This window comes from Bubalus bubalis, chromosome 3 (genome assembly GCF_019923935.1).
Source record: "Bubalus bubalis isolate 160015118507 breed Murrah chromosome 3, NDDB_SH_1, whole genome shotgun sequence".
Taxonomy (NCBI): domain Eukaryota; kingdom Metazoa; phylum Chordata; class Mammalia; order Artiodactyla; family Bovidae; genus Bubalus; species Bubalus bubalis.
In genome coordinates, this window is record NC_059159.1 from 49061528 (window position 1) to 49087857 (window position 26330).

Consider the following 26330-nt stretch of genomic DNA (forward strand, 5'->3'; position numbering starts at 1 on the left):
ACAGATAAAATAATTAGGTAAAACTTATTGGATAAATTTTTTAAATTAAGAAGCAAAAGTAATAAGTAAATAAAATTTTAAGTTAAACCTAGCCAAACCAGATCTCTCTGGACTAGATGAGATTAAACTCCTCTTTAAGCCCTAATCCTTCAGGGAATCTATTTTCTATCCCATTTTAGTTTTCTTTGTAAAGCTTTTAAACATCAGTTTGTTCATCTGTGTGATTCAGAATATGGTGAATAACCTTGTTTTATGATTCATTGTGTGTGTGTGTCTCCTTAATCTTTATTAGAAATCCATGTTCCACGGACTCCCTGGACTAAACATAGAGATGCCCACTGTGTTGTACCCCACTCCGCTTCCTCAGTACGATGGACGGCCGCCCATCCAGCCGCAGCAGTCGGAGTCTAGCACTTCTCGCCCGGCTGTGGTACACTTACGTCTATTTAGATTTAAGCTATGGACTGTTTTTACTTGCTTGCTCCGTGTGTTTTCTATGATTTGCATCACTGCTGTGCCAAGGCTCACCTTGAATTTTATTTCAGCTTAGGATTTTTAGCATAGTAAGTTTAAATTCATCAGATGGCTAAAAATACCAGTTAGAGCATCTTAATACTTGTAAGTGGTTCAGGCAGTATAACAGCTATAAACATGGGCATTCACTTTATACCCATAGCCAGTCATCCTCACCCCTCAAATGCTCTGGACCACAGCTCAGCAGACGTTTTCTCTAAAAGTCTGGTTGCAAAACATTATAGGCCTCTGTTGCCACTGTCAGATTTCTCGGTCTTTCCAGACAGCTGCCATCTCCCTCATGTTTCTGTTGGAGTACCGTACAGATACACGGCCTAGGTATTGCACCTAAAAGTATATTACCTGAGAAATGCTTATAATTCGAAATTATTTCACTCATTGACTTACTCATCATTTACTGAGCACCTATTATATCCCAGACATTGTGCTAGGCAGGAACATTGACTCTGGTTTTAGGAATTTGAGGGAGAAGGTGAAGGTGGATAAACAAACAACCATATTGCAGTCTTATGATTTCTTTCATCAGAATATCTACAGCATATTCTAGGGGCACATTCAGGGCAACCAATAGACAAGTAAGGAGTGCTTTTTTAAAAGACACAGTAGCTCACCGGAGCCTCAGGAATGAGTACAGAGAAGGAAGGAGAGAGTTTTTTCCTGAGAGAGCAATGGATAACAACCATGGGGAGTGTGAATGCATGCAGCCTATTTATTAACCAGTGGGCTAGAGTGTCAGGTGTGCAGAAGGGAAGGTGGGGCAGGTATGTAGCAGAGGCCAAATCATAAGGGTCTTTCAACCCTGTGCTAGGGAGGTTGGGTTTTTATCTTTTAGGTGGTAGAAATGAAGAATCTTAACGTAGGGGAGTGATATGATCAGATTTGCATTTCAGAAAAATCTCGGTGGTAGCAAGTAAAAGGGTAAGAAGTCTGGAGCCACAGTAATTATCCAAGGTAGAGGTGATGAGGTTAGGGACCTTGGGCATGCAGAGGAGGGCACAGATTCCAAAGACCTTTGGATGTCTGAGAGAAGCAAGTAGAAGAAAGGAAGAAATTGGTGTTTACATTGTATTTACAAAGCCCCAGTGGGCTGCCGTCTATGGGGTCGCACAGAGTCGGACACGACTGAAGCGCCTTAGCAGCAGCAGCAGTGCCCTAAAACATAGATTGTATGTAATGGAGTCACGTTTCTCCTAGGCATCTAGAGTGGTACTAGCTGTGTATCCTATTTGGGAGAACTGAGAAGACAGTCACCCAGGTCATTTTCTGTGACCTCAATCTCTTGCAGAACCTCTGTTGAAAAGCCTGAATGCTTTCACAGCCGTGCAAGGCAGGTGGCATTAGCTCGTACTTAAACAGATGAGGACGGGCAAGCTCAGCGAAGCTAAATGATTTGCCCCGGCTCACAGCAATAGTGTTTAAACCCAGATGACACGTTTTGCTCTGTCCCATGTATCTCACACCTTGTTTCTTACAGTCCAGAAAGGTGTACGTCAGCACTTAGCGTAGTGCCTGACACAGAGAGTGTTGAGTGAGTGCCGCTTTTTTCTCTTCTCCTCTTCTTTGTCCATACTACATGTTGGGGACATACTAAGTAATTATCAAATGAGAAGTTACCAATAGCTATCATGTGCATGTTTTCATTTGCTCCTAAAATCAGAATAAAAAGAAAAAATCAAAAGTAAAAGCGAAGAAAATCCAGCAAAGAGAGGAGGAGGAGGAGGAGGAGTCCAGTGGTGAAAGAGAAGTGGCCCCAGTCGCTGGCGCAGGCAGACTGAACCTGCACAGAGGGGACACTCAGTGCCCCTCCCCCCCGGGTGCTCAGAGTTTGCTGTTAGCTGCAAGTGGAGCAGCAGGAAAAGACCGAGTCTCTTCACCCTTCAGCTCTTCCAGTTGGAAGAGGGTCAGCAGTAGTGAGTCAGACTATTCTGATGCTGAAGGAGGCATGCAGAATAAAGTGAGGTAGTAGTATTTTGTTATATTTTTATGCTTTATATTCTGAATTGAGTGTATAAGCTCATAACTTTAAAGTCTATTGCACGTGCTGTAACTTGAAGATTCTCATTTATGTGGGATTTTGCATTACTCTGCAGTTCGCATTGTTCTCTCCTCTGCCTTTGTCCATGTGGTTCCTCTGCCTGGATTTATTCTTTCTTTTCCTTTTTTTGCCTCCTGCCTTATTAACCACTACTCATCTTCTATGTGAGCTCAACAGTCACGCTCTGAGAAACCTTTTCTGACTCCCTATTCCAGTCACTCCCTTATGTGACTCATCTCTGATTACTGTGCTAAAGTCTCTTTAACTGTCTTTCTTTGCCATAATAAGCTTGTCAAGGGCAGGAGCTTTGTTTCTGTCTTCCAGCCTCAGCACAGTGCCTGGCACATACTTAGGTATTCTCAGTACCTGTCTGTTGGATGAATGGGTACTCTGGAGTATCTCATATTGTATACTAATTTCCTAATATCAAAATGTTGCCCTCTTATTTGCTAGCTAGTAGTTTTTTTTTTTTTTAACTATCAACCCTATTAACTTGTTATGTAAACAAATTGCTTTAACATGTTTTGACCACATTTTGAAATAATTTAAAAAATATGTTAGCATCTTTCAGACTTATGTGGAGTGGAATGCTGAATTTCTCACTGTATCATTTGAGTTGCCTGTAAAAAATAGTGTTTCATGCTCATGTTTTTAAAAGCAATTAAAAGACTTTTTTCTTCCTTCTTTTGGTTGTTAAAGGTCTTACCAAGCCAGAGTTCGCCAAGGAGCATTAGCGTGTTTTCTTTCTACTATAAAATCAATAGAAAAAAAAGTTCTATATGGCTACTGGTCAGCCTTTGTTCCTGATACACCAGAGCTTGGAAGCCCACAGTCTGTGTCCCTGATGACTCTTACGCTAAAAGATCCTTCTCCAAAGGTAAGAGCATTTAAATTCTAAGTGTTACAACTAGGACGACTTCACAAGTCTTTGTTGTTCCCTCTGCCCCATCTGATCATATCAGAACAAGGCTGTTACTAATACTGACCCAAGTCCTGACTTGAGAAGCACTCGATGGGCAGGGGGATAGGAGGATAGGGCTTATGTGGCTGTCAGGTTGAAGGAGACCACGCTGCGGCCTCCTGCCCCAGGGCTGGCTTGGAGCATGAGCACGCTGCGTTGCTGCTTCAGTGTCCTCTCTGAACTGCACTGAAGCAGCTGTGCGTCCGTTTCTTTTATGATAGTGTTGCCATGGTGTTTACAATAGAAAAAAAATTCAAAATGGCTTAAATACGCACTGGAATATCATGATATAGTGGTTATGAAAGATATGTAAGGCTGGGGAATGTGGATGATGTTTTATGAAAGTATTGGATAGAGAATTTTATGATCCCAACGTGGTTTTTTTTCTTCCTACTTTTCCGTATTTTTCAAATCATAGTAATAAATAGTAATACATAGTCTAATGAGAAAAACTTGTTTTTAAAAAAGAAGAAAAAATAACTTGGCAGTCGTGGATAGCTACAGCAAGGTAGCTGTGGCTGATCAGATATTTGCCTCTTCTTGGATATGTTAACTCTTCTCCGGAAGTTAGCTTTTTACCCAAATAAGGAAAGTAGTCTGCTGTTTAGATTCCCCTTACAATAATGAACATTAAAAAGTCATGCTGAATGGTATCTCATGTCCTCAGGTAACCAACCTACTTTCTCAAAGTAAATAGTTTTAATGAGGTCAATAGTATTATTTCTTTTCTGTTTTTAGAATTTTTCCCTTAAAAGCAAGGAGGAAGGCTAGCAATTCATAATGCATTGGAACTCCCTTTGATCATCTCCTTGATTAGCTAATTACTATATAAGGAAACTTCTAAATGACCCTTCGACATTTTTCATAGAGTGAAGAAAAATAAACTAGCCTCAATTATGAGCACAAATGTTTTATAGGGTAATTTCAGATACTCTCTATACTAAATAGTTAAACTGGTAAAAATGTTTCCGACTGACTGAATCATAAACAAATGAGAACCTGGGAGGAAAATGGAAAATGATGGTGGCAAATAATAACTAATGAGGACATTCTAGTAATTGGAAGGAAAACTGCTTTAAAAATTGAAAAAATATATATATGTATTTATATTTTTGAAGACCCTCCAGCTGAACAGAACTGCAGTAAATAGCTGAGAATATGCAGAAGAAAGTAGGTTGACATAATTTTCATGATATTTATATCTTTTTTATTTTTGAAATGTTTAATGATGTTAAGAAGTGTTTTATCGGTGAGAGAGGCTTTTTAGAAAGACTGCTAGAAAGTTATGTGTGAAAATGAAAAGTACCTAGTTCATGTCACTGGAATGGAATAGCATTCTGGATTGATCAGACCTAGATTTAAAGGTGCAGCCACGTGTAAGAGCTGAGTGGTCGTTTTCTTGGGTGCTTGTTGAGTATGGAGTTGGGGGCAGAGACTGAGGTCTCCCTCAGCCAGGATGAAACATGACAGGACGGTAGTGTCATGCCTCCTCCGCACGTGCACACTGATGATGGCTTGCAGGTCATGGCAGCTCTGGTGTAAACCTGTGGTGGATTCAGCTGGAAGCACAGTCGTCACTGACATACTGAGAAATTTTTTATGTATAATTTTATTTATTTACTTTGGCTGTACTGGGTCTTCTTTGCTTTGTGGACTGTTCTCTAGCTGCGCTGAGTGGGGGCTCTTCTCTAGTTGCAGTGCGCAGGTGGCGTCTCTTGTTGCGGAGCATGGGCTCTAGGGTGCAGGCTCAACAATGTGGTGCACAGGCTTAGTTGCTCTGCACAGGCCTGTGGGGTCATACGGGGCCAGGATGTGGACCAGACTGTGTCTCCTGCATTGGCAGGTGGGTGCTTTACCACTGAGCCACCAGGGAAGCCCCTCACTGACATTCTTTTGTTTTCATCTGTGATAGTTACAAATGCTTTTTCCCAGTTAGGAAGCAAAGTTAATTGAGCTGAAAACTTTTTATTTTGAATATTAGTTTCTGTTTACAGCTTGGCTTTTAATTTTGTTTGGTTGGCAAGCTCTTGAAATTGTAGATTTTAATTACATTTTATAGAAATGGCAGTTTCTTGAGCATAACATCTTCCTTTTTCAGTTAAGACCAGCCAGTCGTCTCATCAGAGGGTTGGCAGACTATGGCCAATGGGCTGAATCTGGCTCACTACCAGATTTTGTATGATCTATGAGTTAAGTGGTTTTTAATGCTTTAATTTTTTTTAATAAAAAGAATATTTTGTGACATGCAAAAATTATATGAAATTTAGATTTCACTGTCAAAAAGAAAAATTTTATTTGAAAACAGAAATATTTATTTATTTATACAGTGTCTGTGCTGCCATAGCAGAGTTGAGTGGTTGCAACAAAGACTCTGTGGTGTGCAAAATCTAGAATATAAAATTTGTACTACTGGCCCTTTACAGAAAAGTTTTGGTAACCCCTTATCTAAGTTCTTGGATCAGCTGACTTGTGCTTGAGAGCTCTCTGTCCACCCCCGCCCCCCCACGCACACACACCACACACATACACACACACACCACTGTCCTCATACATTGTCAACTTCCTAACAAGTGATTATGCTTAATTCCAAAGACTCATTCTGCTGTACTATAAATTTGTTCTCACAAAAACTTTGGTTTTTTTGTTTATGATTCTACTCTATAAAAGGCATGTAGAAATGATTTGTTTCAACTTAACTCCTGAACAACAACAGCAATTTGGAGATAACACAGTTGAAGATTTTCTGGAAAACCTTTTTCACACCAAACTCCGATGTGCTTCTTACTGAGTAAATATTTAGATTAGATCCTAAAGTTATAATGTTGATTCCTTGCTTTTTAAGTCTTTTCAATTGGCCTTTTGGGGTGAGCTGGCCAAAGACGGTACAGTACTGTTCCATTAGTAGTCCTGCATTTATCACCTACATTCCATTTTGGTTAAATTTGGCTTTCTTTCCATTTATTTTTTGCTGTCTGATTTTTAATGCCGCAGAATTGTCAGAGTACCAATTAAAAGTAATTAAGCTTATAAAGAAAATCTCGATTCAAAGGCACTATCCCTGACAGATGCCAGCAGCCTGCTGACAGAGGTGTGCGCACTTTCCTTCCATCCATAAGGTTATGTTTAATAGTATTTCTTTGAGTATCAAAGGTTTTTATTGGAGCTAGTGTTATTTTCTGTACCTAAGAATATTTTTGAAAGTTGGTCAGTAATGGTGTCTGCCAAGCTGAGTATGCATGGAGTTCCACATATCCTATTTAATTGACACTGAGCGCTCATGGATGCTTTAGGGTAGAATGTAAAGCAGAATGTCCTCAGGAACTTTGATGTAAAACAGATTGTAGATGGGTCTATCTTTTTCCACCCCACAGGCTGTTGACTTATCTCTTGTCCGTTGGCTTTATGCTTGACTAAACTAGGCTTCTCGTCCTTAAGTTATTTTCATGCTCGTGATTTTAGGTTTCTATACTATGGTATAGCTTAGACTCATTCCCTATAGTAAGAAAACCTAAGAGCAATGTGATTTAAAGTTCTTTGTTTTTTTTTTAAGTGAGGGTAGGGAATGACGGTGCAAGTGCCTTAGTCCACAGCTACTTTTAGGACCTGATAGAAATCGCATTGCCTTTGTTCGTCTAATTAAAATTATCTAAATACTTTGAAAATGAAAAGTATATATAGGAAGAAGGGGATTTGACTCCTGATTTTTAACTCACTGAAGTGAATCCTTCTGAAATTTCAGACACGTGCCTGTGCCCTGCAAGTTTTATCTGCCATCTTGGAAGGCTCAAAGCAGTTTCTTTCCGTTGCTGAAGATACCAGTGACCACAAAAGGGCTTTCACTCCCTTTTCCGTAATGATCGCTTCCAGCATTAAAGAGTTGCACAGATGTCTTTTGTTAGCTTTGGTGGCGGAATCATCCTCACAGACCCTCACTCAGATAATTAAGGTAAATGTGCCAAGATATCAGTGAGTTGGCAGAGGCACTTTCTCTACTTCAGTTTTGTGTAATGTTTATATTGCCCACAAATAAATTGACTTAAGAATATAAGTAATTTTATTAAAGATAACCTGATTGGAAGTCTGTTCTTCCTACTTGTCTGATCACAGCTATATGTGATCTTTGTATATGTGATCTCTTTGTATGGCCAAATAAATGATTTACTAAGACAGTTCCTTTTAAGTTGTACTAAGTGCCCTTTTCCCTTTACAAAGGGAAAAGAAAAAAAAAGACTGATTTTCAAATGAATATAAAGACTTTTGTTTTTTAATTAAATGCTTTAAATTTTGTCTCTGTGCTGCGGCTTAATCAGGCCCATTAATGAGCTACTCTTTGTGTTTTGTAGTGTCTTGCAAACTTGGTATCAAATTCACCTTATAACCGTCTGAAACTCAGCCTGCTGACCAAAGTCTGGAACCAGATAAAACCTTATATCCGCCACAAAGGTTGGTGGTAGTTTGATTGCTTCTTTATATCAATAAAATCTAGATTACTAGTTTAAAATATTCAGAACATTTTTATAACACTAAGATAATTCTGTTTATTATCCTCAAACTTTGAGGGGAACCAGCTATCGCCAGAACCCTACTTTTGATAAGAAATAACTTGGAGAATCAGCTGTAAAGTTCAGTGCCTTTTCAATGCATCAGTGCAGTGACTGGAGTATCCCTTTAGAATTAAGACTGAGCAAATTGTAGGGGTTCTGCTCTAGTGGGGCTTCCCTCGTGGCTCAGCTGGTAAAGAATCCGCCCACAATGTGGGAGACCTGGGTTCAATCCCTGGGTTGGGAAGATCCCCTGGAGAAGGGAAAGGCAACCCATTCCAGTATTCTGGCCTGGAGAATTCCATGGACTATATAGTCCATGGGGGTCTCAAAAGAGTTGGACACAACTGAGCGATTTTGACTTCACTCCTTCACTTCTGCTCTGGTATATAATAATTCATAGTCTTTAGATATAAGTAGAAAATGGATAGACATATAGACATCCTCCTCTTTTTGGAAAGAAGTAGAATATAAAACCTAGTTTGCTATCAGGGTAATGTTGGCCTGATACAGTGAATGTGGAAGTATTTCTTCCTCTTCAGTTTTTTAGAATAGTTTGAGAAGGATTGGTATTAAGTCTTCTTTAAATGTTTGGTAGAATTTACCTCACCCTTGAAGCCATCTGGTCCTGGGCTTTTGTTTTGGGTGGAATTTTTTGATCAGTGATTTGATTTCATTACTAGTAATTGGTCATTGAATGTTTTTAGAAATTTATCCATTTCTTCTTGGTTGTCCAATTTGTTGGCATAGAACTGTTTATAGTAATCTCTTGTAAATCCTTTGTGGTGGTTGTATCTTCTCTTTCATTTCTGATTTTACAGATTTCGGTTCAGTTCAGTCGCTCAGTCATGTCTGACTCTTTGCAATTTGGGCCCTTTTATTCAGACTCTTTTATTGATTTGGACCCTCTATTTTTCTTGATGAGTCTGGCTAAAGATTTTTCAATTTTGTTTATCTTTTTGAGAACCAGTTTTTGGTTTCATTGATCTTTTCTATTGTTTTTGTGTGTGTGTGTATCATTTTATTTATTTCTACTCTGATCTTTATTTTCCCTTTGAGTTTGTTTTTCTTTTTTCAGTTCCTTTAGGTATGAGGTTAAATGGTTTGTTTGAGATTTCTCTTACTTTCTGAGGTAGGCCTGTATTGCTATGAATCTCTCTTTTAGAACAGCCTTTGCTTTACGCAGTAGATTTTGAAACACTGTGTTTGCATTTTCATTTGTCTCAAGGTTTTGCTTTTTGATTTTTTTCAGTTGTTTAGTGGCATGTTGTTTAGACTCCACTTGTTTGTGTTTTTCTAGTAGTTGATTTCTTGTCTCATAGGATTTTAGTCTGAAAAGATGCTTGATATGATTTCAGTCTTATTAAACTTATTGAGACCTGTCTTATTTTGCCTAATCCTCTTTTGTTTGTATGTATCAGGTAGAGCAGCTGCATCTCCTGTTCTTGGTAGAGTGGCTAAGTGTAGAAGGTGAACTCTGAGGCCCGGGAGTATGGTTCCCGCAGGTCACCAGAGCCCAGTGCTCCAGGAGTGTCCCTGTGTGAGTGGCAGCTGCCCTTCTGTTGCTCCTGGGCCGCGCTTTCTGCAGGTGTGTTAGTGTATGGGGTTGGCTCCCAGTGCAGCTGGCTGTAACTGGGAACTGAATTAGACGAGCATGTGTTGGGTGGGATCCACAGATGCATGCTAATAAATTAAATGGCGAGAGTCAGAACAGGTACCTGCCGGTGCCTGGCTAAGTAGAGAGAGCAAGAGAGACGGGGGGAAAAAAAATTTTTTTTTTAAGTGGCACTCGCTAGCTTGTCAGAAACCCTCAGGCTCATGCTTTATTAGTAGTCAGTGAACCTCCTCCTTTGATGAGCTTCTTTTCAAACTGCTGGCTGTGTGCCATAACCTGGAGCCAGTGAGTTTTTGTGCACAGCCTTTTGGAGTGGATTTACAATTCTCTACAGCCCTCCGACTCTCTTTCAGGTGTAACCCCCACTGGTTTATGGGGGAATCATCTTCCTGGTGCAGGTCCCCTGGGCTGGGAAGCCCAACATTGGGTTCAGAACCCTCACTCCTCAGGAGGACCTCTGAGGCTGTGAAATCCCTCCTGCCTATGGTTTGTAACACTCAAGGGGTGTAGGTCCCTCCCAGACCATGTCTCTGCCCCTCCTACCTGTCTCAATATGGCTTTAAAAAAAAAATTTAGTTGTGGAAAATTTTTTCTGCTGGTCATCAGGTTGTTCTCTGAGATGGTAGCTCTACATGACTGTAATTTTCCTCTCTATGAGAAGAGAGCCTAGCATCTTCCTACTGTGCCATCTTGTCCTGTCCCCTCACGTTAGCCTTTTGGACTCTACAGTGGCCCACCACTCTTTTTCTTTTCTTTCATGATTGATTTTGGAAGGGTCTAAGCCAATTGTCTTTTTTTTTGGCTGCACTGGGTCTTCTTTGTGGTGTGCAGGGGCATCTCCCTAGTTGCTTGAGTCACATGGGACCTTAGTTCCCCAACCAGGGGTCTAACCCGTGTCCCCTACATTGGAAGGTGGATTCTTAACCACTGGAACACCCAGGAAGTCCTACCAGTTGTTACAGTATGTCTCACCCTCAATTTGTGGGATATTTTCCTTATGATGTTGTTTAACTTACACATGTGTTTCCTGTAAACTGGAAGTACTGTCTAGAGGTTTAATTAGATTCAGGTTAAACAAGAAAGTCAGAATTCTTAATTGCCTGCAGGGATAATTATGATCTCTATGGTCACCGTTCCCATGGTGATAGGTTCTTACTGTTCCCTTTGACAGACGTTAATGTTCGTGTGTCAAGTCTCACACTGTTGGGAGCCATAGTGTCCACTCATGCACCTTTACCTGAAGTCCAGCTACTTCTACAACAGCCCTGTTCTTCCGGACTCAGCGGCAGCAGCTCAGCCACTCCTCACCTCAGTCCTCCTGAATGGTGGAAGAAGGCCCCTTCAGGACCCTATGTAGAAGAAGGAGCTGTTAGCTCACCAAAGTTGTCTTCAGAGCCCTGCTGGCTCATTCGACTTTGCATTTCCATTGTTGTTCTGCCCAGGGAGGATTCCTGTTCAGGTAGTGATGCTGGTTCTGCAGGAGGAAGCGTGTATGAGCCATTCCCCATGCGGTTGGAGGCCTTGCAGGTAGGAGGTTTCATTTCCTCTTCTCTGAAATGGAAGTAATCGTTCTTTCTTCACGGGGCTTACCTGGTGGCTCAGCAGTAAAGAATCTGCCTGCAATGCAGGAGTCACAGGTTTGATCCCTGGGTTGGGAAGAGTCCCTGGAGGAGGGCATGGCAACCCACTCTAGTATTCTCACCTGGAGAATCTCTTGGACAGAGGAGCCGGTCACAAAGAGTCAGACACAACTGAAGTGACCTAGCATGCGCATGCACACACACACACACATTCTTTCTTCACAGCGTGATTACTTCATGAGGAGTAAGTCTGAAAATAATGTAAAACCAAGCCATGTGTCATTGGTATTAGTGGGAATTGTGCGTGAATTCACGTTTTAGGTGTGAATGCTTTGTTGTTTTGTTTTGGGGGGATAGGTGGAGGGGCTTGGTTGTAAAATGTCAGATTCATCCGTTGCCAGCCATTTTAGTCATCTCAGGTATTATATGGCCAATCGCTGTTATAGATTATATAATAATTCTGAAAGAAATTATAGAGTTTATCTTTGATATCTGCATCTGAAAATTAAAATAAATGTTTACTTTACTTCTCTTTGGTCTTATATCTGCTTCAGTTTAGTTCAGTCACTCAGTCGTGTCCGACTCGGCGACCCCATGAATCTCAGCACGCCAGGCCTCCCTGTCCATCACCAACTCCTGGAGTTCACTCAAACTCACGTCCATTGAGTCTGTGATGCCATCCAGCCATCTCATCCTCTGTCGTCCCCTTCTCCTCCTGCCCCCAATCCCTCCCAGCATCAGAGTCTTTTCCAGTGAGTCAACCCTTTGCATGAGGTGGCCTAAGTACAGGAGTTTCAGCTTTAGCATCATCCTTCCAAAGAAATCCCAGGGCTGATCTCCTTCAGAATGGACTGGTTGGATCTCCTTGCAGTCCAAGGGACTCTCAAGAGTCTTCTCCAACACCACAGTTCAAAAGCATCAATTCTTTGGCACTCAGCTTTCTTCACAGTCCAACTCTCATATCCATACATGACTACTGGAAGAACCATAGCCTTGACTAGATGGACCTTTGTTGGCAAACCTGTGTCTTAGGTCATACCTGAATACAGAAAAAACAAAAACTTTAATCTAGGGTGGTTCTCTTCCTTTGAAGGAATAAATATTTTGTTATATCTGCTTAGAGACAACAAAATATTTTGTTAGATCTGCTTTATTAGTAGACACCCTAGATTAAAGTGTTTGTTTAATCTTATTAATTCGGCACTTATTTTGCCTAATCCTCTGTTTGTATGTATCAGGTAGAGCAGCTGCATCTCCTGTTCTTGGTAGAGTGGCTAAGTGTAGAAGGTGAACTCTGAGACCTGGTAGTATGGTTCCCACAGGTCACCAGAGCCCAGTGCTCCAGGAGTGTCCCCTCTGTGAGTGGCGACTGCCCTTCTGTTGCTCCTGGGCTGCGCTTTCTGCAGGTGTGTTAGTGTATGGGGTTGGCTCCCAGTGCAGCTAGCTGTAACTGGGAACTGAATATTAAAGTGTTGGTTTTTTCTGTATTCAGGTATGACCTAAGACACAGGTTTGGTCTTGGCGTCTGCTGCTAATTATCTGATTGATATTACACATGTCCTTTAACCTCTTAGGGTTTCTCTTGGTGGTTCAGTTGGTAAAGAATCTGCCTGCAGTGCAGGAGACCTGGGTTCAATCTCTGGATCAGGAAGATCCCCTGGAGAAGGGAATGGCAACCACTCCAGTATTCTTGCCTGGAGAATTCCATGGACAGAGGAGTCTGGTGGGCTACAGTCCATGGGGTCACAAAGAGTTGGACACAACTGAGCGACTAATGCACAACACTTTAACCTCTTAAACTTTTTCAGTCATAGTTTCTTCAGCTAGACTATTTAGTTAATACCACCTTTGAAAAATTGTTCCCAGCTTGAGACAATAATTATAATCTTAAACACATTTTGTAGATTATAAAGCACCATAAAATTATATGATAGCGCTTAGTTGATTTTTAGTCATAAAATAAAGATTGTGGTTGTTTTTCATGTTATTCAACATCAGGTTTAAGCCCCTTGTTGAGTGTGAGTGATTTCTGAAATACTGGAACACTTTTGGATCTTGCAATCCTGCATTCCGTTCTCAGGGTTAATCCCGTTTTCTTTGCAGGTGTTGGCTCATCTGGCAAGGGGCTACTTTTCAATGACGCAGGTCTACTTGATGGAGCTTGGAGAGGTGATTTGCAAGTGCCTGGGGGAGGCAGATCCATCTATCCAGCTTCATGGAGCAAAGGTAATTTTCATTAAAAGCCATGTGCTTTTCTCTTTTCCTCCTTTTAGGTTCTATCCTCTGCCACATGTCCATGAGTTCTGAGTTTCTTTAGGACGTTTCAGGGAGGGAAGTGATACGTTCTTCTATTTTCAGCTCTACATATAAACCAAAAAAATTGATTTGGTAATAAATTAATGAAATATACTTGGTGATTTTGCTCCTGTTGAGAATGCCTCCGAGATGGGAGTTGCTGAGGAAAGAAAGAAAAGCAATTGGAAATTATTTTTCCCCTTGATTTGAAGTAATCTGTAAATTGAAGTTGCTTTTTACCTCCTTGGTTCTAATATTCATCTCTGATAATCTGTTTATTTTATCTTGGCAGCTTCTGGAAGAACTGGGTACCAGCTTAATACACCAGTATAAACCAGATTCTTCCGTAGCACCTGATCAGAGAGTTCCAGTCCCCTTGGTAAGTAAATGTGTATTCATGGTTTTCTCTTTTCTTAGTGCTTCAGTCAGTTTTATTTTGAGGTTCAGTGATGGTTTCTTTCGGTATCAGAAAGTATTTTTGGTTTCTTTCAGTATCGGAAATTATGGTTTATAATTTAGGATGAGTAGGTTTTATTTGCATTTCATTTTATTGGCAGTTCAATATGTGGTAATGTGTAACATAGAGCCAGCAATGGAGGAACCAGTTTTGTTGCACAAAACCTAATTCTGTTACTCATTATGCCCAAGAGACAGACTAGAATGCTGGGAGGAGCCCAGGATTTGGAATACAAAGTCATGAGATTAAACCACTTAATGAATATTATGAACATAATTTCCTTGTTATAAAGCAGAATAAAAATCCTTGACTCATTGGACTTTTGGAAGATTGAATGAGGTGTGAAAACTGCCAGATAGATGTTCAATGAATCTTAATTTCCTTAACCCCTTCACTGCCAGCCCCTTTCCCCATTATTTCCATTAGATTTTGTGATCATCGATTCTTTGTGTTCCCTCCACACTGTGCCAGTTATTCTCTGGAGGAGGAACACGTGAGCCCACCAGAGAAGCCTTCTACATGTGCCAAAAGCAAAGTCAACTCTACATGAGTGAGGTTTTCTCCCTCTGCCCTCCTCAGCCTGCCCGTTCCTTTGCTCTTCCCTGTTTCTGTCGTCCTTGTAGGGAATTAAGAATGTGTAGCCCTGGTCCTTCCCTAGACAGTCACTAAAACTGAAGTGTCACCATTCGCAGGGAGTTGTTGAGCTTCGCCATCAGACAGACCTGGGTTTAATCGAGGTCTGTTCTCTTGCTCCATGTAGGGAATTAAGAATGTGTAGCCCTGGTCCTTCCCTAGACAGTCACTAAAACTGAAGTGTCACCATTCGCAGGGAGTTGTTGAGCTTCGCCATCAGACAGACCTGGGTTTAATCCAGGTCTTGTTCTCTTGCTCCATGTGACTTTGGGCAAGACTCTTAACCACTCACACTTCGGTATTATTTCATATGTCAAAAAGGGATAGACTTTCTGTATTACTGATATACTGTTGACTGATATTATCCTAAACACTTAGCAGCTTAAAGCCATATCCTACATTTATTCTCTCACATAGTTTCTGTGGGCCAGGAACTGGGGGCAGCTGACCTGATGGTTCTGGCTGAGGTCTCATGAGGCTACAGCCAGACGCTGGCAGGCGCTGCAGTCAGCCGAATTAAACAAAGGAGGGTGGCACCTCTTCTGCGGTGTCTCTCTCAGCCACATACCTTGCAGCTTAGCGCTGCCTGGCGGCAGATCTCACTCGCTCGCTCCCCTTGAGGACCTCCCCAGAGAGCTGCTGGAGTCTTCTCTGCACAAGGCAGCCGGCCACCCGTGCTCAGTTGCTAAGTCGTGTCTCACTTTTTGTGACCCTAAAGACTGTAGCCCACCAGGCTCCTCTGTCTGTGGGATTTCCCAGGCAAGAATACTGGAGTGGGTTGCCATTTCCTACTCCAGGGTATCTTCCTGACCCAGGGGTTGAACCCACGTTTCCTGCATCTCCCACAGTGGGTTCTTTACCACCGAGCCACAGGAATGCCCTGGCCACCATTATAGCAGTTTAATTAAGAGAGCAAGATAGAGCTATAGGATTTTTATGACCTAGCTTTGGAAGTTCCTCACTGATCAGCCCAAGTCAGTGTGGAAGGGGATGGCCTCCTAAACATCAGGAGGTGAGAATCCTTGGGGGCCAGCTTGAAGGCTAGCAGCCACACCTGTCTGTCATCTTCTGGTTTGGGGCAAGAGGGCCCAGATTGGGGGTCTGGGTGATAGGATTGTGGAGGTGAAAGAACTGGCACATGGGTACATGGTAAGATTCAGGACTAGGTCCATGGGGAGGAAATGGAGACACCAAAAGCCCAGACAGATTTGCATCGGGGGCGTGATTCTTCAGGGCTTTTAAAAGCATAAGAAGGAAACTGTTAAAGGCACTTGCAGATACCTCCCTTGAGGGGCACTGAAGTGAGAACATCTTCCAAGTGCTCAAAACAGAGCTTATTGTTCAGTTGAAGAATCTCCACTGTGCACCAGGCGCTGTGCTGGAGACTTTACACACAGTCTTACATTTTATTATCACACAAACTCTGCCAAGTAGATGTTTTTGCCCTGCTTTTACTGAAGAGGAACCAAAACTTAGGTTCAGCGACCGCCCAAGGCTGCAAGACTGGAAGCAGCGGCTGGAGGCCTCAGCCCCAGCTCTGCCTCTGGATCCAGCGCACAGCCTCTGGGCCACCCTGGAGCTCCAACCTGCGCCCACCGAGGGCAGGTGGAAAGAGCGCCTGGCTGCGGGCCAGTTGATCTGATTCAAGTCCAGCCCTGCTGCCCACTAGCAGGTTACCTCTTTGTGCCTCAGTTTCCTTGTGTGAAAATGGAGATAATGATATATTCTTCATTTAGTTGGGCTGAAATTAAAGAGTTCATGGGGGGACTTCCCTGGTGGTCCAGTGGCTAAGACTGCATGCTCCCAGTGCAGGGGGCCTGGGTTTGATGCCTGGTCATGTGGGAGCACTAGATCCCACATGCCGCAACTAAGAGTTCACATGCCACGAGCAAGAAGATCCCAGGTGCCTCAGCTAAGACTCAATACAGCCTAAATAAATAAATAAATGTTTTTTAAACATGCAGTGCGTTGATACGTGGGAAGCACGCAGGGCAGCGCCTGGCGCTGGGAAGCTGTCTAGAGTATAAGCTGATGCTGTCCTCTTCTTGTCCCCATTACTGCTGTCACTGTTGCTGCCTCACTGTACCAGACTGTGGAAGCGTTTAAGCAGGTGCTTTCTAAAGTTCCTTTCGTTGCTGCTAGGAAGTACTAGTGAAAGCGTTGACAGCGAGCGACTGCTTTAAGGAAAGCGCGCCGCCACTGGTGCCTGGCGGTAGTGTGAGCGGCAGTGTGAGCGGCGCGCTGGCTCCACTGCCGTCTCCCGGGCCGCGCTTACAGCTCTGCCTGTTCCAGGTGCTGGCGTTCTGGACCGCGATGCTCAACGGTCCTTTACCCAGAGCCCTGCAGAACGCAGAGCACCCGACGCTGCAGGCCAGCGCCTGTGACGCCCTGTCTTCCATCTTGCCGGAAGCCTTCGGCAGTCTGCCGGTAACCTTCGGGGTGTTTTCTCATCTTTAATTTGTGATGCTAAGCATGAGAGCTTGAGTTTGATTTTGACTCTTTTGAACCAGTATTCAACATCATCTCTGAGGAAAAGGTGCATGTTCTACCTGAGTATAGGGTGAGGGCAGAGGAGAACAGCACTGAAATCTTAATGTCTCAGGGGAGTTTTTCCTCCCTGTGCTTAGAAGGCAGGATTGGGGGTGGAGGGGAGGGAGAGTAGCAGAGGCTTTGAAGTCACATTTTAGGATTTCAAATCTATAAGTTAGAAAATCCTAGCTCTTTGGATTTGAATCCTAGTTGGTTTAAATCCTAGTAGCTCTTCTGCCTTCTAGCTCTTTGGTTATCTTAACTTCTATAAAATTTAGTTTTATCACCTGTAAGATGGAAATGATATGTGTGATAATGTGAAGCATGTGAAAATGCCTACTTTGGTGCCCAATACATGTTGTGTTTAGACTGCTGCTTCCTTTAGCCCTTAATGGCATTTGCATCCCTTCTTATTTATATAAATTAGTTTTTATAAGGAAGGCAGCATGATTAAAGTAGGAGAACAAAATGACCTGATTCCCACAGTGGTAGAGGTTACATGTAGTCACGAGGCTGTGTGAGCCCTGTCTCGAGTGGGTCCTCTGATGTTAACTGGATCTGAGTTGAACCTTTGTTCTCTGCCAAGTTAGCCTCAAAGACTCAGTTGTGCTCACCTCCCTGACTGTGGATTCAACACAGACGTGTCACAGTCACTTGTCGAAGGCAGTGGCTCACAACTATTTCACTCACGCTTTTGCGTGGCCTCCCTTTCTCATTGCAGAGCGACAGGCAGATCCTGTGCATCACGATGCTGCTGGGGCTGAACGACAGCAAGAACCGTTTAGTGAAAGCTGCTACCTCGCGAGCCCTCGGGGTCTACGTGCTTTTTCCTTGTCTCAGACAGGTCAGTGAGCCCACATAGCTCCACCGTGCCTCTTTATAGTCATTTTATTACTCTTTGTGATGATATAGAGCTCCTGAAGTGGACAGTAAAGGCAATTAAATTGGTTTGTAATCTGGTTTCCTTAATTGCTACTAAAATATGCTAATGTCTTTAAGAGTTGACTCATTGGAAAAGACTCTGATGCTGGGAGGGATTGGGGGCAGGAGGAGAAGGGGACGACAGAGGATGAGATGGCTGGATGGCATCACTGACTCGATGGACGTGAGTTTGAGTGAACTCCGGGAGATGGTGATGGACAGGGAGGCCTGGCGTGCTGCGATTCATGGGGTCACAAAGAGTCAGACATGACTGAGAGACTGAACTGACTGATAGTTCATTTAACTATTTTGCACTCTGCCCAGGACCCTAGGCCAGTGAATGTTTAAAGTAATATATAGTGAAAAAAAGAAGTGAAATGGGACATTACCATACAATAGTAATAATTTAGAAAGTTAATAAAATTTTAATACAAAGAGACAAATTTCTCCTTCACTCTTATTTGTGACCTTTATCTCACTGAGAAGTGTGTAAGTGAACAGGATGTGCTTACAAATGTGTTTCATTGTTCACATCTTTTCCCAAGGTGGACATCAAGCCAAGCGCAGGATTCACAGATAATTGTCACAGGCCAGGTTATAAGATGTTTGCAAGAGCAAAATCTGTAGTCTCCTTGAGTGTGTATGGCATGTATCAGAATCGTGGGAGACCTTCCCCTAGAATTTTAATGAGTGTCTAAATTTCATATAAGAAAACAGTAAATTGATTAAATGAACTTTGATTTAAAAATACAAGTTTGTGGTAAAGGCTTATATAGCTTTATCTGAAAACAGATTTGAGAACTTTGAAGGCAGCAGTGTGAACTCTTAAGGTAACTACAGTGTTCTGTTTTGTTTACCTCACAGGATGTCATATTTGTTGCAGACACAGCCAATGCAATATTGACGTCACTTCAGGACAAGTCTCCTAATGTCCGGGCCAAAGCAGCCTGGTCCCTCGGCAACCTGACCGACACTCTGATTGTCAACATGTAGGTGACTCAGCTCATTGTCTCTGGTTGACTTCCAAGGCCAAGGTCCTAAGAGGACATCTTTGATCCTACTAGAAAGGAATTAGCAGTAATTCCCTTACATTATGTAGTCAGTCTTGCTGCTTTGTTTTGTTTTATATTCTGTATTTATATTTGTTTTATATACTATTAGTAACCTGTTTTTAATATATATATATATATATAAAATACTGTATGCTGATACAAGTAATATATCCACATTATAGAAAACGTGAAAACTATAAAAGTAGAAAATCAAAACCTTGGTAATAGTTGCCCTGTTTTTAAATATTGTATTTGTATATTTTTAAGTAACATATTCACAGCTTTATCCCCTAACTTCCCTCTCCAGAGGCCACTGCTCTTACGCATACACAAGTATCTTGCTTTTTGTTCCTTCACTGTAGACATGTAACATGTATAAGCATTCTGCTGACTTGTGTAGACTGTTTATAAGTTGTTATTTGTTATTACACAGTCTTCACTATGTACTCATTATTTTGCCATTCCCTGTAACTGAACGTTCGTGTTAGTGTAGGCTTTTATATGCATTGAACATTTTTGTGCGTGAAATCTCCATTGTGAGATACCCTTTTTGGTTATATCCCTAGATGTAGACCTACTAAATCAAAAGGTGTAAACCCTAAATAAGTTCTCAGTGTAATCTGAACAGATTTGTGGAGCTGTTTCTGTAATTACACTGAGTGAGTATATTTGTACATGTGTATGTTTAGGTGGGTTTTACAGTTAACATGTTTTGCTTGCTTTGGGTGGGACAGGGAAACACCAGACCCAAGTTTCCAGGAAGAGTTCTCAGGCCTCCTGCTCTTGAAGATGCTGCAGTCAGCTATAGATGCTTCCAAGGATAAAGACAAGGTAGACTGACAGCACAACCTCATATTTCTCAGTGAGACACTTGGTGTATTACAGTTCTCTCTCACCAAATTTATCCCTGTTCAAAGGAGATGGAGAGTGTGCTCAGGGTGTATAGTGTACACTCCATACAACAGTTTCCTTCCTATCTCATGAAAAATATCAGTGCCGTTTGTAAGACTATTCCATGCTTGCTTTTTCCAAAAATCTCTTAGTAGAATTGACAAGTCAGAAAGATGAGCAGCTTGGCTTTGAATATTCCCTGTTACGCTATTAAGTTTTAAAAGTGTAGACGTGCACTTTAGGGTCAGCAGACATCAGCCAAGTTCAAATCCTGGCTTGCCCTTTAGTAGCTGAGTGACCTTTGGTGCATTATTTAACTTCTCTGAAGGTGAGTTTCCTCATCTGTGACCTGAAAATCATTCCATATACCTCATTGGACTCCAAGATGCCTTTTATTACAGCACCTAGCATAGCACCAGGCCAAACCAAGTGCTTGACTTAGTGGTTCTGAAGACCCGAGAAACCCTTCCATAGGTTAATTCAATCAGAATTGGTTTTTGTTTTCTTAAAAAAAGCTCCCCAGATGATTCTAGTATGCTACAAAGTTTGAGACTTTAGGCAGAAAAGTGTTGGACTGGAATCATGAAACCTAGGTTTTCCAAGCCTTGCTGCAAATCAGCCGTGTCCTTTTGCCCCTGGGCCTTACACACCATCTCTGTAAAACAAGGAAGATAGACCTCTCTGAAGTCCCATCTGACTTTAAAAAAATCAGGGCAAGGAACTGTAGAACCTCACCTCTCTGATGACTCAGAATGTTGACCCCACGAGACCTTGCAGAGTTCTAAGAACTTGCACCTTTACAAGCTACATTTTCATTATCTCATTGCTTTAAGATGTCTTGGGCCTCCTGTTTGGTGCTTTGATTTTTTTTTCTAAACTAAAATTATACTTTCTGACACATATCTTTGGCAAAACAGATTTCTAATGCTTTTACATCTTACTCCAGGTAAAAAGCAATGCAGTCCGAGCCCTTGGAAATTTGCTCCATTTTCTGCAACCTTCTCATATAGAAAAACCCAGATTTGCTGAAATCATTGAGGAGGCTATCCAGGCCCTGATTTCTACTGTTCTGATTGAGGCCGCCATGAAAGTCCGATGGAATGCCTGTTATGCGATGGGAAATGTATTTAAAAATCCTGCTCTTCCCCTCGGTAAGAACGTCTCCTTCTTCTCTCTGATGGAGGGCTTCTTTGGGCAATACACACCAGTCTCCATTATTAATAAAACCACACTGTTATTCATGGTATTTTACTGAACACCCTAGTTTAAGGAAAAGGTGAGGTAAATCATGGTCTATATATTTAAAGGGGTATTGTGTTGCCACTTAAAATTACATTTACAGAAAGTTTTTGATAATCTAGGAAGATAGTTCTGATGTTAAGCAAATGAAAATGAGATATGGAAATTGTTTCTACAGTATGATCTCAATAAATGGGTAGAAAAAAGACTGAAAGGAAATTAACCTAAATATTGACAGTGATTGTCTCTCAATGGGATGATAAATAGGATTCTTTTCTGCTTTTATTTTTCACAATTTTCTGCAGTGAGCATACATTGTTTTAGCAAACAGGGAAAAAAGTTAAAGGGGAAACAGACATGGGAGAAAGAGGGTTTAACTGGAAATCCTACAGGAGATGTTGGCCCCGGGGTGGAATGCTGCAGGCAGGGAGGGATCTGCCTCAGGATGACAGGCCCTGCACCTCGGTCCATCATCAGTGGCTGATAGCTGCTCTGGGGTCTGGATCACAGCCTCCAGATCCCACTTGCTTGAATTGCCAGCTTCCTGGAGAGGTGACGTTCTTCTGAACCAGCAGAACCTACATCGCCTTAGGGAGGTCTGTTCTGCTCCTTGTACTGCCAGAAGCGTCCAGGCAGACTAGTCAGCCGGGAGCCTCGTGGCTTCATCCACTGAGGAAGCAGCCTGAAGTGGCCTTTGGCATTGGCACTCTTTGAACTGGGTATCTCCCTCCTGTCTTCAGAGGAAGCAGAGGAGTCGGGAAGGGCTGGGAGCGTTAAGGAAGCTGCATTTCACTCTGCTGCCTATCTTAAGGAATAAGAACTCCCAAAACGGAGCGTGTAGTGGTAGCTCTGACGAGGAATAAAGCTGGCTGACTTTCTGGGGCCAACAGGAAGGGAGCCAAGACAGAAATCTGGGCATCATCTTCTCAGTATTAGGAAATTGAGCCTCCAGTTAATCTGAGTACTCTGTCCCCCAGTCACTGCCTAAACAGTATTTTCTTTTCCTTTGCAATAAAATGCAGGACCCGCTTTTTAAGTGAGAATTAGGTGAAAACATGGACTAACTTGAGCACTAGTGTATGTGCTTCCCTCAGCCCCCCTCTCTCTCCCCCCACTTACTTTTAAACCTGCATTTGCTCTAATGACTATGGATTCTTTCTAGAAACAGCCCCGTGGACCTCCCAGGCCTACGACGCCCTGACATCAGTTGTGACGTCATGCAAGAACTTCAAAGTGCGCATCAGATCAGCCGCTGCCCTGGCCGTTCCCCGCAGGAGGGAGCACTATGGATCTGTCGAGCAGTACGCTCAGATCTGGGATGCCCTGGTCACCGCCTTGCAGAAGAGCGAAGACACCACAGACTTTCTGGAGTTCAAGTACTGTGCCAGCCTGCGGACCCAAATCTGCCAGGCGCTGATTCACCTCCTGAGCTTGGCCAGCCCCTCAGACCTGTCCTGCATCAGGAAAACCCTCGAACTGCATGGGGACATGGTCCAGTCCTATATCCTACAGTTTTTAAAATCAGGAACAGAGAGAGATGACACCGGAGCACCCCACCACCCGCAGGAAAGAGACCAGATGGTCAGAACGGCCCTGGGGCACATAAACAGTGTCCAGGCACTGGCTGGCGACCCAGCCAAAAGGGCCATCGTGGCCTTCTTGGAAGATACCCTGACCATTTATTTTGACTCATCTGGATCTCAAGTAGCAGCCTTAGGATTAACCCATCGGTGAATAGTCTACCATACTTTCTAGGTGTCAAGTGAAAACAGGAAGACCTGAGCTTGAGCATCAGATGTGTGGGGTTTCATCTTAGGGGCAGAAACAGTCCTTTAACTGTTTATTTAGAGCGGGTTAGCAGCTGTTGAAACTTTTCTCAGAGGGCTTATCCACGTTGCAGAGTGGTTTCACTGCCTTGGCTTTGGCTGTGGCTGCTGGAACCTCTGACTTGTGCATCTGGGAGCCAAGGAGTTGGGTTGTCCTGTGGACTGAGTAGGCTTGGGTTCTGAAGAGTGGTCTCAGAAGAGTATTAAAAAAAGGAAAAAGCAAAAGGATTTAGGAGTTAGAATGTTGTATATTGTGTCTCTGGGAATTGTTTTTCTTTTGTAATAAACTCATGTAAAAGCAGTGTGCCCATAGTCTACCATTTTTGTCAAGTTGCATTTATAGAAAGCTGCAAGCAGAGCTGCTCTTCAGCCAGTTCGTGCTGGTTCAGCTCTATCGGTTGCTAAAATACTGAGTCGGTTCCTTTCAGGTTGATAAATAGCTGTTGCACTGAGCTCCCCGAGTGGCACCCCTGGAAGCCCCCTTCATGCCCCCTCCACAGCCCTGTAAAGATGAACTAGCGTTCAGGGCCCTCTGGCCGAGACCCGTGTCCATTTCAGCCTGGCCATAACATCAGCTTCTATTTGAATTTCCTAACGCCCCTTAGGAGAATGTGGTCCCCTATACTGAATTTTTGGTGATTTTGCCACCTTTGGATTTGTGCCTTAAAAAGGATTATTTGTTTAATTTACATGATAACAAGGAGAGGTTTTTAGATTATATTTTGATAATACCCAAGCAGTTATAAAAGTCATTTCTCACCGAAACATTATTTATGTTTAAATTTTGCATGTCTCTTGACCACCAACTTTATCGTAAGTGATTTCAGTCAGGAATTTAGAGATATATGGTAAAAGATCCCATACTTCCACTTGATGTGGATAATTGAGAATCAGGGTACATAGAGTGAGTTTTGGCAGTAGATTACGACTCAGACGGTAGAGTCCGCCTGCAATCCTGGAGACCAGGTTTGATCCCTGGGTTGGGAAGATCCCCTGGAGGAAAGAATGGCTACCCACACCAGTGTTACTGCCTGGAGAATTCCAATGATGGAAGAGCCTGGTGGGCCAGAGTCCCTGGGGTCGCAAAGAGTCAGACATTACCGAGTGACTAACGATATTTGGCAGTATATCATTTAACTGCAGTTACTTAGCTTAAAATACGTATTTCAGAGCATCCATGTGTCCTTTTCTTCTCCTTTACCCTTAAGTTACCCTCTCCCATCTATGTTGCTTTGTTCAGAAAATACGTTTAGGCAGAGACTAGGGAGCAGAGTATTCAAATAGCTGAAGTGTCACTTCTTTTTGTTGGTAGAATACCAGTTTCCAAAGCATGAGACTACCAGCACAGTAAAAACCACCATATGAAACATTCTCTAGACTTGCTTTTCTTTGGAGGATTCTGGGCAAGAATTGTTATAGAGCCCATGGAACTGAGTTGAACCTGTACCAACCCTGTCTTGAATCTTAGAACTTCCTTTTCTTGAAGGACTATATTCTTAAGTAGCAGCTTGTTTACTTGCTATTTTCATAAAAGTAAAAATATGCCATATATAACTCATGCCTGGTTCTTTGAGCTTTCACTGGTGGGTTTCTTGATAAAATATCTCTGAAATGATTTTGAACGGTTTCCCTTGCTGATTCACTCTTACCATTTGCTTACTTTGAAGAAAATTTTTTTTCTTTCTAAACCTTTCACTGCCTTTGAGGTTTCCAGGTTTCTGAAAACAGATGTTAAGGTTCATATGCAGGAAGAAACCAAGGCTAATAAGCACTCCCAGAAATCCGTAAGTGTGGACTGAGGGCTTCTGTCCGGGTCGGATGCTTCTTCTCTTCGCCCTGTGACTTTGTGGCTGTACACCCAGGCTGAAGGCTCCGGAAAGCTGCCGTCATGGAAGGAAGCCACCCAGAGAATTAAAGGGCCAGGATTTATGTGCTGCAGAAACAGTAGGAAGTCTGGCTCTGATTCAGAATGCCACATTCTGAACTTTCTTTTGATACATGATACCGATGTTTCTCCTGATATTTAAAAGAAGAAATTTGGAGGAGGAGTCAGCTTGGCACAGAAGTGTAGAGCAAACTCATTGAATCAAGAGCATCAGGAAACATCACTTACCTTCCAACCTTTGCTGTGAAACTCACTGATAATAAACCCACTCCTAGAGCCCAAGGAAAATGCACTGTAACCTCTTGCAGATTTAGTTAATGGTAGAGTCAGTGCCCTAAGGTGATGAGAGGTCAGACAGAAACCTCGTCGAGGAAACCAGGCAACAGCTCCCCTGATTCTGATATTTGTGCGTGAATCCAGACCAGGAGCAGAAGCTCACCACCAGCTGAAGTGAGTTCTAGTTACTCTCGTTCATTTGGCCTTCATGTCATTAACAGAGTGCAGTGGTTGAGAGCCTGGGCTTAAATCCTGGCTTTGCTGTCCATCTGCGAATGTTACTTCACCTCTCATGCCTGATTTTCTCATCTGTGAAATGGGGATGATGGTGCCTGCCTCATAAGGATGTTATAACAGTGAAATTTGTTAACACATGGAAAGTTCTTTAAACAACTTTTGGTACTCAATAAAATCAGATGTTTGTTTTCCTTGAATTTTCCGAGCACCAGGCAGAAACTGTCAACACCATGCACTTCTGTGATGCTGGTTGAACAGCTGGAATCCCCTGACTGCACTTCTAGGCAGTGAACCTGGATCCAGCAGGGTGGGATGGGCACTGCCCCCAGGACGTCTGTGGCCAGCCAGAAACAGCCCCCTGTGGGTCCCCACAGATCCCTAATGGGCAAGGGCAAGGACTGCAAGTGAGTTCTGCCTCGTGACCCATCCCTGAGGGCCAGTCTTCAGAAATTACAGATCCAGTTTACACAAGCTTTGGAATTACACCCGTTTTTTAAATAACAACTCTTCTTAGTAATTATGTCCTTGGGCAAGTTTCTAGACCTCTAATCGGTAAAAAGGGGATAACTACCTCATAGAGGTTCAGGAGTCGGTCACATAATACGTGTAAAGCATTGTCTTGGAGCCGGCACAAAGCAGATGCTGCCCTCGTTACCCTTTTCTTTAACTTCCTCCCTGGGCTTACTGTCTCCTCATCCTCACTAGGGTGAGATCTCTGGAGTGGGATCCTGGGGAAGGAGCTTCTAATCTACTTCTAGGACTGTCCTTGAGTCCTCAGGTCTAAACTAAAGCTCAGCTCTAGTGGGTGAGGATGTTATATTCA

At 42.7% G+C, this 26330-nt stretch overlaps 1 protein-coding gene across 2 annotated transcripts in view; it reads left to right on the forward strand.

The window, feature by feature from the left end:
* HEATR6 (HEAT repeat containing 6) overlaps positions 1 to 23421 on the forward strand; it is a 32669-nt gene extending 9248 nt beyond the window's left edge. The window contains exons 7-20 of one of the 2 annotated variants that reach the window (XM_006048048.4): positions 293 to 430; positions 2192 to 2493; positions 3269 to 3446; positions 7270 to 7476; positions 7874 to 7973; positions 10858 to 11213; positions 13370 to 13492; positions 13854 to 13940; positions 16944 to 17078; positions 17902 to 18024; positions 18966 to 19090; positions 19888 to 19984; positions 20991 to 21195; positions 22446 to 23421. In XM_006048048.4, coding sequence (XP_006048110.4) covers positions 293 to 430; positions 2192 to 2493; positions 3269 to 3446; positions 7270 to 7476; positions 7874 to 7973; positions 10858 to 11213; positions 13370 to 13492; positions 13854 to 13940; positions 16944 to 17078; positions 17902 to 18024; positions 18966 to 19090; positions 19888 to 19984; positions 20991 to 21195; positions 22446 to 23017 — 2748 coding nt within the window. In that variant the 3' untranslated portion in view covers positions 23018 to 23421. The remainder of the gene's footprint in view (positions 1 to 292; positions 431 to 2191; positions 2494 to 3268; positions 3447 to 7269; positions 7477 to 7873; positions 7974 to 10857; positions 11214 to 13369; positions 13493 to 13853; positions 13941 to 16943; positions 17079 to 17901; positions 18025 to 18965; positions 19091 to 19887; positions 19985 to 20990; positions 21196 to 22445) is intronic. The other variant, XM_006048049.4, reaches the window with a different exon arrangement.
* Positions 23422 to 26330: the final 2909 nt, after the last annotated feature.